Source organism: Hyperolius riggenbachi, chromosome 7 (genome assembly GCF_040937935.1).
Source record: "Hyperolius riggenbachi isolate aHypRig1 chromosome 7, aHypRig1.pri, whole genome shotgun sequence".
Classification (NCBI taxonomy): domain Eukaryota; kingdom Metazoa; phylum Chordata; class Amphibia; order Anura; family Hyperoliidae; genus Hyperolius; species Hyperolius riggenbachi.
In genome coordinates this window covers 73,324,134-73,339,110 of record NC_090652.1, presented here as the reverse complement: position 1 = coordinate 73,339,110, position 14,977 = coordinate 73,324,134, and the positions used below count along the sequence as shown (strand labels likewise).

General features: G+C 46.1%; 1 protein-coding gene and 1 long non-coding RNA gene across 6 annotated transcripts in view; one reads left to right on the top strand and one right to left on the bottom strand.

The window, feature by feature from the left end:
• GREP1 (glycine rich extracellular protein 1) overlaps positions 1 to 13,490 on the top strand; it is a 105,348-nt gene extending 91,858 nt beyond the window's left edge. For 2 of the 5 annotated variants that reach the window (XM_068244086.1, XM_068244084.1), the window contains exons 22-32: positions 1,357 to 1,383; positions 3,354 to 3,377; positions 4,811 to 4,840; positions 4,921 to 4,980; positions 6,064 to 6,135; positions 6,217 to 6,273; positions 6,415 to 6,471; positions 7,185 to 7,214; positions 7,552 to 7,635; positions 11,388 to 11,441; positions 13,406 to 13,490. In XM_068244086.1, the coding sequence (XP_068100187.1) occupies positions 1,357 to 1,383; positions 3,354 to 3,377; positions 4,811 to 4,840; positions 4,921 to 4,980; positions 6,064 to 6,135; positions 6,217 to 6,273; positions 6,415 to 6,471; positions 7,185 to 7,214; positions 7,552 to 7,635; positions 11,388 to 11,441; positions 13,406 to 13,425 (515 nt within the window). In that variant the 3' untranslated portion in view covers positions 13,426 to 13,490. Of the gene's footprint in view, positions 1 to 1,356; positions 1,384 to 3,353; positions 3,378 to 4,810; positions 4,841 to 4,920; positions 4,981 to 6,063; positions 6,136 to 6,216; positions 6,274 to 6,414; positions 6,472 to 7,184; positions 7,215 to 7,551; positions 7,636 to 8,290; positions 8,339 to 11,387; positions 11,442 to 13,405 lie in introns of all 5 variants that reach the window. The other 3 variants (XM_068244085.1, XM_068244087.1, XM_068244088.1) reach the window with 3 other exon arrangements.
• Positions 1 to 14,977, bottom strand: part of LOC137524338 (uncharacterized) — a 128,919-nt gene that overhangs the window by 20,200 nt on the left and 93,742 nt on the right. The window lies entirely within an intron of this gene.

Genomic DNA, 14,977 nt, shown 5'->3' with positions numbered 1-14,977 from the left:
GAATGTCATCCATGCTACTCTTAAAGGATACCACAACTGACATGTGGCATAATGAGATAGACATGGGTATGTACAGTGCCTAGCACACAAATAACTATGCTGTGTTCCTTTTTTTCTTTCTCTGCCTGAAAGAGGTAAATATCAGGTATGTAAGTGGCTGACTCAGTCCTGACTCAGACAGGAAGTGACTACAGTGTGACCCTCACTGATAAGAATTTCCCCCCTTTTTTATCTCTTTCTTGCTCTCAGAAGCCATTTTCTTCTAGGAAAGTGTTTTATAGTTGGAATTTCTTATCAGTGAAGGTCACACTGTAGTCACTTCCTGTCTGAGTCAGGACTGAGTCAGCCACTTACATACCTGATATTTACCTCTTTCAGGCAGAGAAAGAAAAAAAGGAACACAGCATAGTTATTTGTGTGCTAGGCACTGTACATACCCATGTCTATCTCATTATGCCACATGTCAGTTGTGGTATCCTTTAAGCTGGCCATACACTCATAGGTTGCCACCCGATGTATCAAACAGTTTGCTACCTCTCTGGTAGAAATGATTTCAGAAAGGAAATGATTCCTAACACACACAGCACATCAGTTGTTGATAGATTCCAGCAGGGAGTGGTAGTTAATCAAAAGGCTATTGATTGACTACCACTCCAGCCTGCCCCGATCAACCTACAACCTGACACATTCGATCAATATTTGGGAAAAGCAATGAGTGTGTGGGTACCCTTGCTCAAACATACCATGTTCTCATCTTGCATCCATCTATACACGGTTAAGGAATAAACTAAGAACCAGAACAGTTTATCCATATTTCAACTATCTTTTTTAGCACCTAAAATGGCTGCAACAGCAAGCAGCACCTATTTAGCACCTGGAACAGGCTGGAACAGGGTGTCCAGGTCCAGGTCTACAGGTTCTGGCACTTGAGGCCTAGAGATAAAGTGGCCACACTGGCCAGTTCTGGTAGATGTACCAGGAAACTACCTGTTGAGTATTCTGTCCCAGCACCTGCAAGTGCTGCAAGTGGACCCATCATCAATTATAGCACCTGGAACAAAGACCTGTAGACCATTTTTTCATCCATCATAAGGGAGCATCTAACGAACATCCACGATACAACCACCTGGCTGCCACCAGGGGAAGTAATGGGGGGAAATCTGTTCTGGAACCTTCCTGGTTTTTCTCCAAGTTAAAAGCCCCCCCCCCCCCCCCCACGGTGGGGCATTTACAGAACTCTAATGGCTAATGTTTGTGTGTAGATTTAGATAGGAGGGCAGAGTGTCATGTATGGTGGTAAGTGTAATGACGTACAGGCAAACAGTGGTTGACCTTCTCCTGTCTTTCATCTTCTAGGTATTGGAGCAAAAGCACCTAAAACAGGTACTACATTTCATGACCTTCCAAGAGCATCACTGATCCATTTAGGCATCTTTACTGCATCTAATTCAACTGATTCTATTATCTCCATCCTCTGTGATCTGCTCGCTCCCAGCATCTAATTCAACTGATCCACCCTTTCCATCCCCTGTAATCTCTTCTATTCCTGCATCTTATTCAGCTGGTCCCATTTTCTCCATCCTCTGTGGTCTCTGCTCTTCCTACTTCTGATTCCACTGATCTCACTTTCTCCATCCTCTGTGATACATTTTCTTCCCACATTTAATTTAGCTGATCCCATCCTCTTTGATTCCTTCTTTTCCGGCATCTACTTCTGACATGAAACCATGAGCATTCTGGCAGTGGCTGTTAGTGGACATGGTTTCAGGATGTGACCTGTGGGGAACATGGTATCTGCATTTGATCGGTGGAGGACATGGTATCTGTATTTGATCGGTGGAGGACATGGTATCTGCATTTGATCTGTGGTGGACAAGATATCAGGATTTGATCTGTGGGGGACATTGTATCTGCATTTGATCTGTGGTGGACAAGATATCAGGATATGATCTGTGAGGGACATGGTATCTGCATTTGATCTGTGGGGGACATGGTATCTGCATTTGATCTGTGGGGGACATGGTATCTGCATTTGATCTGTGGGGACATGGTATCTGCATTTGACCTGTGGGGGACATGGTATCTGCATTTGATCTGTGGGGGACATGGTATCTGCATTTGATCTGTGGGGGACATGGTATCTGCATTTGATCTGTGGGGGACATGGTATCTGCATTTGACCCGTGGGGGACATGGTATCTGCATTTGACCTGTGGGGACATGGTATCTGCATTTGACCCGTGGGGGACATGGTATCTGCATTTGATCTGTAGGGACATGATCTCTTCATTTGATCGGTGGAGGACATGATCTCTTCATTTGATCGGTGGAGGACATGGTGTCTGCATTTGATTGGTGTAAGACATGCTATCTGCATATAATCTATAATCTGTGGGGGGAAATGGTATCTGCATTTGATCGGTGGAGGACATGCTGTCTGCATTTGATCGGTGGAGGACATGCTGTCTGCATTTGATCGGTGGAGGACATGCTGTCTGCATTTGATCGTTGTAAGACATGATACCTGCATTTGACCTGTGGGGACATGGTATCTGCATTTGACCTATGGGGGACATGGTATCTGCATTTGATCAGTGGGGGATATGATACCTGCATTTGGTTGGTGGGGGACATGATACCTGCATTTGACCTGTGGGGGACATGGTATCTGCATTTGATCAGTGGGGGACATGGTGTCTGCATTTGATCAGTGGGGGATAGGATACCTGCATTTGATTGGTGGGGGACATGATACCCGCTTTTGACCTGTGGTGGGGGATATGGTATCTGCATTTGATCAGTGGGGGACATGGTGTCTGCATTTGATCAGTGGGGGATAGGATACCTGCATTTGACATGTGGGGGATATGGTATCTGCATTTGATTGGTGGGGGACATGATACCTGCATTTGATCGGTGGGAACATGGTTTCTGCATCTGATCAGTGGGGACATATGTGATATGTTTTAGATGAACATAAATACAAACTCTATATTGTTTGGTACTGGGTCATTGGAAAATTGTCTTTGGAATTGTATTTGGAAAGTATTTCAAATGTGTTGATATTTAATGTTTTATTGCAGGTGTGTTTATACTTGTATGGGGAGTGGGTGGGGGGGAGGCAGGTTCTCTTTCCTGGGGTGACAGAAAGGCCAGAAACGGCCCTGCTTCCGCTGATCCTGTATTCTCCATCTTCCGTGATCTGTGTCCTTTTGCATGTAATTCAGCTGATCCCACATTCTCCATCCTCTGTGATCCCCTTCCTTGCTGATTCTCATCCCACTCTCTCAATTTCTATGACTTACCTTGCCCTTTTCCCTATGTTCTAACAGAGCTTTTGTTTCCATCCACAGGATACCAGCAGCCATATGGAAATGGTAAGTTTATGGATTTTTAATTTCAAATGATAATAAGCCTGATTTTCTGGTTTTTTTCTGGGGCAAGCAAACAGTGGAGACCTTAAAGCTGGCCATACATCTCTCGACTTGGATCAACCATTCGAATCGATATTTATTATTGAGTCGGATGAAAATCGGTGCCGCCAAGCACATGCCCGAATGACGATGTGACCAATTTTGTGCCGATATTGGTTGCATATATTAATCGGACATGCTGCAAGATGTTGGGCCATCGTACTGAATCGTGTGCGTTTAATGCGGTATTGGCAAACAATATTGGGACGAGCGACAAATGCAACAGAACTCCCGGTACTGTCGCCCCTAATGTAAAATGTTCCACCCCTCAGTGCTTGGTGCAGGATACTTAACCTACCTGAATCCGCATACATGTGCCCCACATGGTTGCCCACTGAAAGATAGATCGTATGAATCAGGCGATGAAGAGATGTTTGTAGGATGAAATATCTTTCAAGGTATTCGCACAACATCATGTGAATGATGTGATATGTTGATGGGCGATACAGTAAACAATCTGATCAGTAAACGATGCAGTAGGCTTTGGAGGCACATTGTTTAATAATGGTTCATAGCTCTGTCCACATGGCTGGCTATGAACTATCTGCCGATATGGTCCATCATGACGGCCATTCACAAGAATCATCACAGATCATTCATCTAAACATGTCTTTTGCTCAATATCAGAGCCAGATTTACAGCTCAGGAGCCTGTTGGCACAGGCGTTCTGGCGCCCTAAACACCGCCCCTCACCTCAGGCCACACCCCCATATTAGGTAGGCATCCCTCCTCCCCTATTTGGTATCCCCATTAATCTAGGTAATAGATGTGTCCCCCACCCCAAGTATAGGGAGCTAGATGTGCCCCCACCTCAGTATTAAGTAGCCCCCCCAATGGGTAGGGGGACACTTGGGGAGGGACCGCCTCTCCTACATAAGGAGCCTGTAGGCACATGCCTACAATGCCTTATGGTAAATCCGGCCCTGCTCAATATTTTCCCTATTGTCACCAGAAAAAGGTGAAATGGGGCCCCAGGCAAGAGAGCAGTTTTTGCCCATGGCTGATGATCACCTGGCTTTTTAGTAAGATTTGGTGGGGGCAGGCATCCACCAGGACCCTAGACTATCTCCAGGCCATAGGCAACTGCCTAGGTGGTCTACCTTGTGGATGATCTGGCTCTGATTGTCGCCTATTGATAGCAAATTACTGCCTGGCCTGCTGCAGGGCCCTTGCAGAAGACACAGAACAACACATAAGGCTGTCACACGTCCACTAATGTTCTCTAATGATCTCCAGTAAATGAAACTCAATGGTCTCTAGGAGTGCCATTAATAAATAAGCCATGTAAGGAAATTCCCACTCTAATAATAATAATAGTCTAACATTTACTCTTGTAGGTCTGGCCAATTACCAAGGCAATGGAAAGGGTAGGTATTCTTTTCATTGCAGAAATGCTCGCTAACAGACTCTCTGTCCATTATTGAAATGTCTTGTGCTTTCCCTGTAGGAAAAAAATCATCTCCACTTGGTGCCTACCAGGGTCCTCTAGGAGAAAACTCCAAGCTAGGTGAGTCAGGTTCTCTTTATAGCCTTGATCCTGTCCCCTTACCTACTTTCTCTGCTCTAATGACCCACATTATCCCCTCCCGCATATAGATTTAGTTCCTCCACACTTGACCTACTTCCTCTACACTTACCCATTCCCCGTACCCCCCCCTATATATCCCTGGTTTCCCCCTCCTTACATGCTCCCTCTACTCTTACCCCTTTTCCTGCTTCTTTTCCCCATATAGCTCTTGTTTCCCCTCCTTACCTACTTCCTCTGCTTTTCCACCTTTCCCTGGTTCCCTTCCCCATATAGTCCTTTCCCCCCTATTTACCTACTTCCTCTACTCTTCCATCCTTCCCAGATTTCCCCTTCATATAGCCATGATTCCCCAAATCCCTCATGTGATCCACTTCCTCTACTGTTTCCCAGTCCCTCTCCCCCATATTGCCCTTGTTTCCCCTCCTTACCTACTTCCACTACTTTTCCCCCTCCCTAGTTCCCCTCCTCATACAGCCCTCTTTCCCCCTACTTACCCTACTCTTCCCACCTCCCTGGTTTCCCTTTCAAGTATCCATGATTCCCCTCATATGACCTACCTACCTCTACTCTTCTCTGGCCCCTCTCCCCCAGACTGCTCTTGCTCCCTCTTCTTACCTACTTCATCTACTTTTCCCCCTTCCCTGGTTCCTCTTTCATATAGACCTACTTAATCTACTCTTCCATCTTCTCCAGTCCCTCTCCAATGTGTGGCCCTACTTTCTCTACTCTACCACCTACTCTCATGACTCTGATTTTTTCTCTACTTACCTACCTCATGTATTCTACTGAGTCCTTCCCCATGTATTTGTTTTCTCCTTCCTCTAACATATAGCCTAATTGAATCAGGCTGATTCCTTCCCTTCTTACCAACCTCTTCTACTCTGCCTTCTCCCTTGTTCCCCACCCCACCTCCTCCGCTTCTCACCCCAGATCTTCTCTCATCTTTTTTCTTGTCTCTCATAAATGCCTTTTTCTCTCTCTCTCTCTACCTTCCTCCCTCTCAGCCTTCCATGTTTTTCTGTCTCTTTCTTGCATTTTTAATATGCCCTCTTTGCCCTCTAGGTGCATACGGTCAGCAACCATACAGATCCCAGCCCGACGCTCTGGGGTACGACCAAAAATCTGCAAAATCTGGTAAGTACAGGTACCCCACCTCTGGTTTACCTTCATATAACAGCTGTGCCATAAGTTAATGCATTGGCTTTATACCTTCAGCAGGAGCCAAAGCCCAGTACAGCCCCCAGCTTGGATACCCCGACAGCTCCAAATATGGTGAGACTTCTCTCCTGTTCACAATCTGTGCAGCATTACTGAATGTAGAATACTGAGGGTCACACCAACCCTTGGGAACAAAGCGTCACAATTTCAGTTAGGAAATATTTGACCTGTCTTCTCATGATTCTTCTCTCTCAGCTGGAGCTGGTCAAAACCCATTTACTGGTCAGGCTGTCCCACAGGGCTCCCTAGAAGGTGAGAAATCCTTTCTTGCTAACGTACATATGCTTCTTCATACTAACCCAGAAGGCCATCGTTATCACATCTTTCATCCTTCTCCAAAAGTATTTCTGTCCTAGGTTGTACCAGGCAGCCTTCAATCTTTCTGATCTTGTTCTGGTCTTCTATGACCTGCTCTGTCCAGGCCTTCTAACTATTCTGCACAATCCAGGTTTTAAATCTCCACTACTTTGTCCCAACCTTCTATGTGTCCAACCTTGTCTCAGCTTTTATCTCTCCTGTCTTGTCCCAGCCCTCTATCTGTCCTGCCTTGACTTGTCCCAGCCTTCTATCTTTCCAGCCTTGTCTTGCCTCAGTTTTTTCTCTCCTTCCACCATCACCTCCCATCCGTCTTTCTCTTCTACAATGTCTTGTCCAGCCTCCTGTCTGTCCTGCTTGCCCAGACATATATCTCTCCTGCCTTTTCCTAGCCTTGAATCTGTGCTGCCTTGTCCCAGCTTTCTATATGTCCGGCCTTGCCTTAGCCTTCTATTTTGCTTTGTACCAACATTCTATCTGTCCTGTCTTGTCCCAGCTTTGTATCTGTCCTGTCTCAATCCAGCTGCATACCTCTCCTCCCTTGCCCCAGCCTTCTGTACGTGCTGCCTTTTCCTGGCCTATCTGCCCTCCCATGCTCCTAGTCACCTGACATTTCTTCATCCCTTGTTTACTGTCTTGTGTTTCCACAGAGGAAATATCTCCATCTGCTTCAGTAGAAGGTATGCAATCTGTCCAATTTACATATATAGTTTGTCCTATTATGTTCACGTGTCTGCTGTCCCATATGTATGTTTTGTTCTGTGTTCCAGGCTCTATAGTGCATGTTAATGTCCATAAATCGCTAAAAAGCACAAAACATGTATGCTATATGCAGCATTCTGCTAACACGCTAACCCATCTGTAACTACAGCTGTCACCTGTCTTCGTGTCCCCCAACTCAGGAGACCTATCATGGATCTCCATCCCAACCTGTGTTTGTGTCACCACAACGTTCTGTCTCAAGTGGAGACCCAATTGACTATATATTCCATATATGTATATTCTTGGATCCCTCAGGAACTCAGAGTATGGGAGAGGGGGACTCTTTACCCCAGATAACACCCACCTGGCCCAGCGTCCTGAGACCGAATTCTTATAAAGGTAAAGTTGGTGGGAGGACACTAAACAGTTACCTGGGGAAACCAGACCGGTTACAAGCTATGCTTATTTACTGCTTATTAACATGTCATGGAATTCTGTCCTGGACCAGTGGCGTCTGGCTGCTTCACCCAGGATCCCTGTGCTACTCAACCAGCGTCCACTGCTCCATCCAGAGTACATATACTGTTTCTACAGCCACACTGTTCTTCTTCACCTGATAGTCTTACAGTATGCTCCACCAGGCCACCATGCCTTGCTGCTTCAGCCAGTGGGCTTCAGTGCTGCTTCACTCAACACCTGCTTTTTGCTCCACCATCCAATGCATTGTGTTCCAATCAAAATTCATGCACTGCTTCTACATCCAATGGGCAAGGACTGTCCTCCAGCCAACGTCTGCTGCATTCTCAGCTGCTCCAACAAGCCTTCAAGTCCCTTAGCTGGAGTTCATATACTCCTCCTAACCAACCAACAATCATAACCTACTCCACTAGGCCATGCACTAACTCTCTGGCCCAACCAGCGCTGTCACATTGTTCACCTCTGCGCTACGCCAACACCGTGCTCCGCTGTCCAATGTAGTCTCATTATCTCACCTGCCTGGCACACAGAGCCCCAAAACTCTCACAAACTGTGAGCCATATTCTACTCTTCCCAGGTGGATACCAGCAGCAGTTGGGAACCGGACAGAGCGCCTGGACCTATGGTACTCTATTTACATATATGTAATATGTTTCATCTACCTGGCAGAGGGGGGGTGCCTATACAGTATACCAGATATTACAGTATCCTAATACATCTGCATGTCATTACTGGACTACTGGCCAGAGCAGCATAGAATGGTGTAAACTCAATGGGCCTGATCCAATTCACTTTTTCTCCTAGATGATATTTTCACATCTTATCAATAAAATGTCTTTTAACCACTTAAGTATCAGCGGTCTCTGCCCCCTTAAAGTGAATGGGAACTGCGTTTAAAAAAAATGAGACAGATACTTGCCCAAGGAGAGGGAAGGCTCTGGGTCCTATAGAGCCTCCCGGCTCCTCTCCTGGTCCCCTCGTTCCGGTGCTGGCTCGCCCGGTAGCAGTATTTGACTAAATTAGTCAAATACTGCTTTATCCGGCCGAAGGAGGCTTCAGAAGTCTTCAGGAAGCCCGAGTGCTCCTGAAAAAGGGCGGCCCTGTACTGCGCCTGCGCAAGCACGCTCTCTTGCATGCTCACGTGTGTGCAGTATGGAGCCGCACGTCTTCGGGAGGACACGGCTCCCGAAGACTTCCAAATAACCTTTCGGCGGGGGATTGAAACGGGAGGAGCCAGCACAGGATAGGGAGCACCGAGAGAGGAGACAGAAGGCTCTATACAACCCAGAGCCTTCCCTCTACTTAGGTAAGTATTTGCTTCATTTTTTAAAAAATGCGGTTCCCATTCACTTTAAGGACCAGGGACCGCTGGTACAATAACTGGGACACTCACTCTGTCGTCTTTATGACGGCAGAGTCGTCAGCCGGACAGGAGCCGCTTTCATTGGCTCCTGACTGTGTCCATCAATGTATGCCTATGGGAGTTGCTTACATTGAGAGACACGGCCGCTCCTGACCGGCTCACAGGTCATAGAGACAGACAGAGCAAGTGAGCTGTGACGGGACACGGCGGGGAGACAGCAGCGAGATCGGCGGGAGCGACGAAAACTAGAGATGCGCGCTGAGGCGGTGAATTGAAATCTAAGCCCTGGCAGTCAGGTAACCAGCAAAACAGGGCATAGATTTCAATGACCAAGGTCCTTAAGTAGTTAAGCCACCAGCAAGCAAAAAAATACTCAGATTAATTTTGGTACTATGTTTTCAACTACTTTTCTGGTACTTTTTTTCATTTGCAGAGTACTGAAAATGATCTCCTGGGAGACAACTTAGGAGAAAAAGTGAAATTGGATTGATACCCAATGTCTAGTTTGTTATGTCACTTGCACCACCTCAGTGTCTGTCCTTACGGGAGGCAGATGCAGTGTAATTAGGGTAAATTACTTAAGCCAAGACAGTTCCTGATATTTATTGGGTGCCCACATTTTCCCTCCTTACTGATAATTCAATGGGTGCCTATAGAGGTGCCCCAAAATTACCGTTTTTGCAAGAGTTTTCGTTGGGATTTTCTTTTTACTGTGGTCATGGTTAGCCTGGGGGATGTTTTTGTAGGGTTTTCTTTTTATTGCTGGGGCAGGGATGGTTAAAGAGACACTGTAAGAACCCCCTCCTGGGGGATACTTACCTCTGGCCAGGGAAGCCTCTGGATCATAATGAGGCTTCCCCCATCCTCCTAAACCTCATGGATCCAGCACTGTTTCCCTCGAAACCACAGCTGACAAAGGATGTCGGCTGTAATATTTACCTACCGCAATCCAGCGCAGGCGCAGTAGCAGCTTTCCAATTGGGCTCAGGCGGAAATACCCGAGCCGATCGGGTCTGTTTTACTGCACAGACGTGAGTCGTTCTGGCGCTATGTGGAGGGGAAGAGGGCTGGCAAAGCAGTGCGCAAGTGATAGATGTCACGCGGTGTGCAGGGTGAGTAAAGATAACAAGGTTTTTCGCCCAGCAATTGGCCAATTCAGTCTGCCCGGCGGATCACTGGCTGAGATGGCAGGGGCCACAGAACACATGGTAGATTTTCGGCAGATGCAGTTGTTTTCAGCCACCTCGGCTGAGTTTCATCTAGCGTGTGTATGAGGCTTTAGAATTTTATTCTGCAAAATGCATTCTTTGTCTTCTCAAAGAAATTCAGTCTGTGCTTTACCCCCCCCCCCCCCCCCCCCCCTTCCCTCTTTTGCAGTCTGAACAGTAGGATGATGCAGGGCCGGATTTACATCACAGGAGCCTATAGGCACAGATGTCCTGGCACCCTAGACTTCACCCTCTATGAACCTACAAACCTCCCCTGAACTGCACCACAAGTGTGCTGGCTGTCCCATCTGTCACTTCTCCCTTACTTCCCTTGCCCTTCATAAGTAGCTACAGGTGCCCCTTAGCATTAGGTACCGAGAGCTGGGTGAGTAAACTCATTTATGCCCTGCTCAGGACTCTTTATAGGGAAGGAGAGAGGGGAGCACTAGGGGAAGGGAGTGAGACGTCTTTCAATCATCAGGTGCCTGTAGGCATGTGCCTACAGTGCCTTATGGTAAATCCAGCTCTGGGATGATGCAAACCAGGCAGCAGCTCCACCCACATTCTAAAGCTGACTCTTTTAACATGCCTTCTTCTGGTCATGTGACCAAATATTTAACACAGGATTTGTTCGCAATAAAATGCTCATTTTACATGAAGATATTAGTTGGTATGATCAGATACTGTATGAGCCTTGAGATAATCCTGAGGTTTGCCTCTCTTCAGGTGAGTATCTTATTTTGATCACGAGCTTTGGCTCGGGATCACTTTAAAGTGGCCATTAATGATACAATCCACCGGCCAATAGATTGTTTTCAATCAATGTAAAAACAGATCAGCCCCATCAATGTGATTGAATTGGTCAGCAGATTTTTGGCCAATAGTGGGCACAACCGTTCGTTTCCGATCGATTATGCCACTGATCAGAAATGATCAACCATCTAGTGGATTGTATAATTAATGGGCACTGTTATAAATAGTGACAGAGGGAGAGTTTGAAATACTTTTGTCAATTATATTATTTTATACATTTATTTTTTTTTATGTTATAAATTCATATAATGCTGCAATTTGATATATTGTGCATTTTATTTTGTCTCCAGGACCAGAGGAATCGGCGTACACGCAAAACGGGTATTATGGAAACAGCTATAGAGGTGAGGGGGTGGGGCTATATAGGGGTAAAGAGGGGGTGGAGAAGTAGCAAGGGGAGGAGTTCCCACCATCGACAGTGAAATATATGGCACCATGTGACCTGTAGTTTCTTGAGGACATATAAGGGCCAGTTCAGACGGATGCCTGTTGGCATCTCGTTTAGCCAATGCTTAACCCTTTCCTGCTATTGAGCTGTTGTGGCGTTGCTTTTTGAAGCCCTAGAGGGATACGGAACTGCGAACACAAGTAACAATAAATTGTGATCGATGTGCCGCCAATCAACTAACTATAAGGAAGCTTTTGCCGTCGCGGGCCACAAAATATTGTATCGAGGGCCGCAAATGGCCCGCGGGCCGCGAGTTTGAGACCCCTGGTCTAAATGCAGAAGTGAGCGCTCACAGAGGCGCTCACTTCTGCATTTAGACCCATTGAGTTATACTCCTGTTTGCCTGATGAAGCAGGACCACACCTGTGAAACGTGTTGCACTAAGTGGAGTTCAATTAAAAATTTTTGTATTGATATATTGTGACTCAATTGAGTTTTATATTTTTGAGGGAGGTAAGTCCACCTGAACATCCCCCTCTTTTAGACGGTTTTTAAATGTTTTTATTCTACTTTGGCGCCTCTGTACACCAGGCCTTGCTGAATTCTTGTGGGAAAAGGCTCTGGTACCATTTCTGGTTATTTTGTAGAAGATAAGAGGTGAGGGAATCTTTCCTGCAGAGACTCAGACAGTAATAACAACCTGACAGTGATTACAACTCTCCCCCACTCTGGTTGGTGGACAGGATTTGGAACAAGTGTACTCCTGGTGCCTCAGAATTCCATACTGGAGTATTTCCGCAACCCCTAAGGGTGGTCCAGCCTTCAAACCTTGGGCCCTGTACAGGAATACTTCCAGTACTCCCTGATGGTGGTCTTGCTTTCATGCCCAGGGTCCTGCACTAGAGTGCCTCCTGTGCTCTTTGATGGCCTCCCAGCTTTCTCATCCCAGGCCTTGTGTTGGAATACTTCCTGTTTATACTGATGGTGATTTAGCCTTTCAACCCAGGACCCTGTATCAGAGTTCTTCCTGAACACTCCAATAGTGGTGAAGTCTTCCCACCCAAGGCCCAGTACCAAACTAATTTCTTGTACCCCCTAATGGTGGTCCAGCCTCCCCACCCAGAGCCTTATACTGGAGTGCTTCCTGTGTTCTTTAATGGTGTTTCAGAATACTCATTCCAGGACTTGTCTCAGAATACTTCCTAGTAGCTTAGCCTCACTATCCAGGGTCCTGTACTGTAATAATTTATTTAGCCCAAAATGGCTTCCTGACTATGAACCTATGTCTATGTCTATGACCTATGGCTTCCTCACTATGTATTAGTATGCTGTGGGTGAGTTGGGTGCCGGGAGAGCCAAACGGCGGCTCTCCCTGCTGCCACTAAACTCCCTGGCGGCTTTAAATACTATTCCCCCTCCGAGTCGTCGCAACTCGAAGGGAGATGTTATTCCAGGTCTAGCAATCGCTGGAGCCCCGAATAACTCTTACACGCCTCACGCAGCATAACATTGCTGCTATGGGGCGACTGGTGTCGGCGCTAGACACTGAGCACTGGACACCAAAACCACCTGCTTCGCTCTACTGGAGTGCTTCATGCATCCACCAGGATTCCACCTGCCTCTTCACCAAAAACCCTTTACTGAAGTGCTTCCTGTACACTTTGATATTGACCCAGCCTCCCCAGTTAGGCCCTGTTCTGAAGTATTTACTATTTATGTTAATGGTGAACCCTGGGCCTGACACTAGTGCATTTCCTGTAACTCTCTCGCTGTGTCCCTCCAGTTAGTGGCTTAGGAAGACAGTTGTCAATATCAAATTTAGAGTCTGAGATCTGATAGGTCTAAGTTTTGTGAGATAATGGGAGTGGGTCACTGGAGGCCGGCTGTCACTGACAAGTGTGATGGGTCTTCTCTTCACAGGTTGCGGTGGAAAGTGCTGAATGGACATGTGACTGTGGCCCTGCATGGAACATACCTCAGGAGGGCAAACACTGTATATAGTGATGGGGGTTGAGAGTTAATAATAAAATTGATGAAAAGTTGAACTGTCTCCTGGTGATTTTTTGCCATCTCACCTTTCTCCAGTTTGTAAATGTTTGATGTGAGAAGTTGGAGTGATGAAGAGAGGTGTAAGTTCCATCCCTAGCTGTAAATAATGTGGTGTAAAATATCGATGAAATTCAGAGAAAAATATGGTGGAAAGACAACATTTTATGCCATACTTGCAATTGTCACCTTCTAGGCTGCACAGACAAAAACCCCACCTTCCCAAGAGGAGCTTCTGAGTTTCTTTGACTCTGCCCCAGCAGAACATCCTATAGAACAGCTTATGAGCAGTTCAGTCAGTATCTACTTTGCCAGGAAAGTTCCTAGGTATATATGCTGCATATAGGGGCTTGGAGGAGAGATTTTTAAAAACTTATTCCATCTGTACCTGATAAAGCAGAGACTGCTAGAGGGATAAACAATACTTAAAGTTACTTTTATTCAACAAGCAAGTCATTTTTGATGGGAAATGACATAGGTGTCTCCCAAAAGATAATAAGACGGTGTACAAGAGGCATTATTATAGAAAGAAAAACATTTCTCAGCTTCTATTTGCATTTGAGCAAAAAGTGTCCAGTTCAAAATTATTCATACCCTTCACAAACTGTCACAGTCTGTGGGGAAAATGCAAAGTTATATACCATTCCAAATAGCCCAAGCTGTTATAAAGCATCACAATTACTCTGATAAATTGGGAACAGCTGTTTTAATCAATTCAACAGGTGAAAAACAGCAGCTCTCTGCAGTTGGTTTTGTGGACAGTCATGGCTAAAACAAAGGAGCTCAGTGAGGACATGCAGCTGCGCATTGTGGCTGCTCACAAGTCAGGAAAGGGCTACAAGGCCATTCCTAAATGTTTTCAAGTTCCAGTGGCTACAGTGCAAAGTGTTATTAAAAGATACAAGATGTTCCACAGTGTGGAAAATCTCAGATAACGTGGTCAGGGGCCAAGAGTGACACCTGTGCTGGCCAGGTGGATAGTGAGAGAGGTGAAAAAGAATCCAAGGCCATCGTGGTGAATCTGGGCTCTGTTGGTGGCAATGTCTCAAGGGGGACAATCCAACGGACACTGCACACTGCTGGGTTCCACAGATGCAGACCAAGGACGCCACTTCTCCAGATAAGGCACACAAAAGCTTGCTTGGCCTTTGCAAATGCTCATCTGGACAAAGAAGACGACGTCTGGTCTTCTGTGTTATGGTCAGAGGAAACAAAAATTGAATTGTTTGGTCACAATGATGTTTCCTTCATTTGGCGTAAACAAGGAGCAGCTTTCAACCTAAAGAACACCATTGCCACTGTCAAACATGGTGATGGGAACCTAATGCTTTGGGGTATTTTTTCAGCCAATTTTCCAGTGAACCTAATTACAGTAAACGGCACCATGAAAAAAGAGCAATAATGAGGATCCTCAAGGACAACATCAGGCAGTCTGCAGAGAAACTT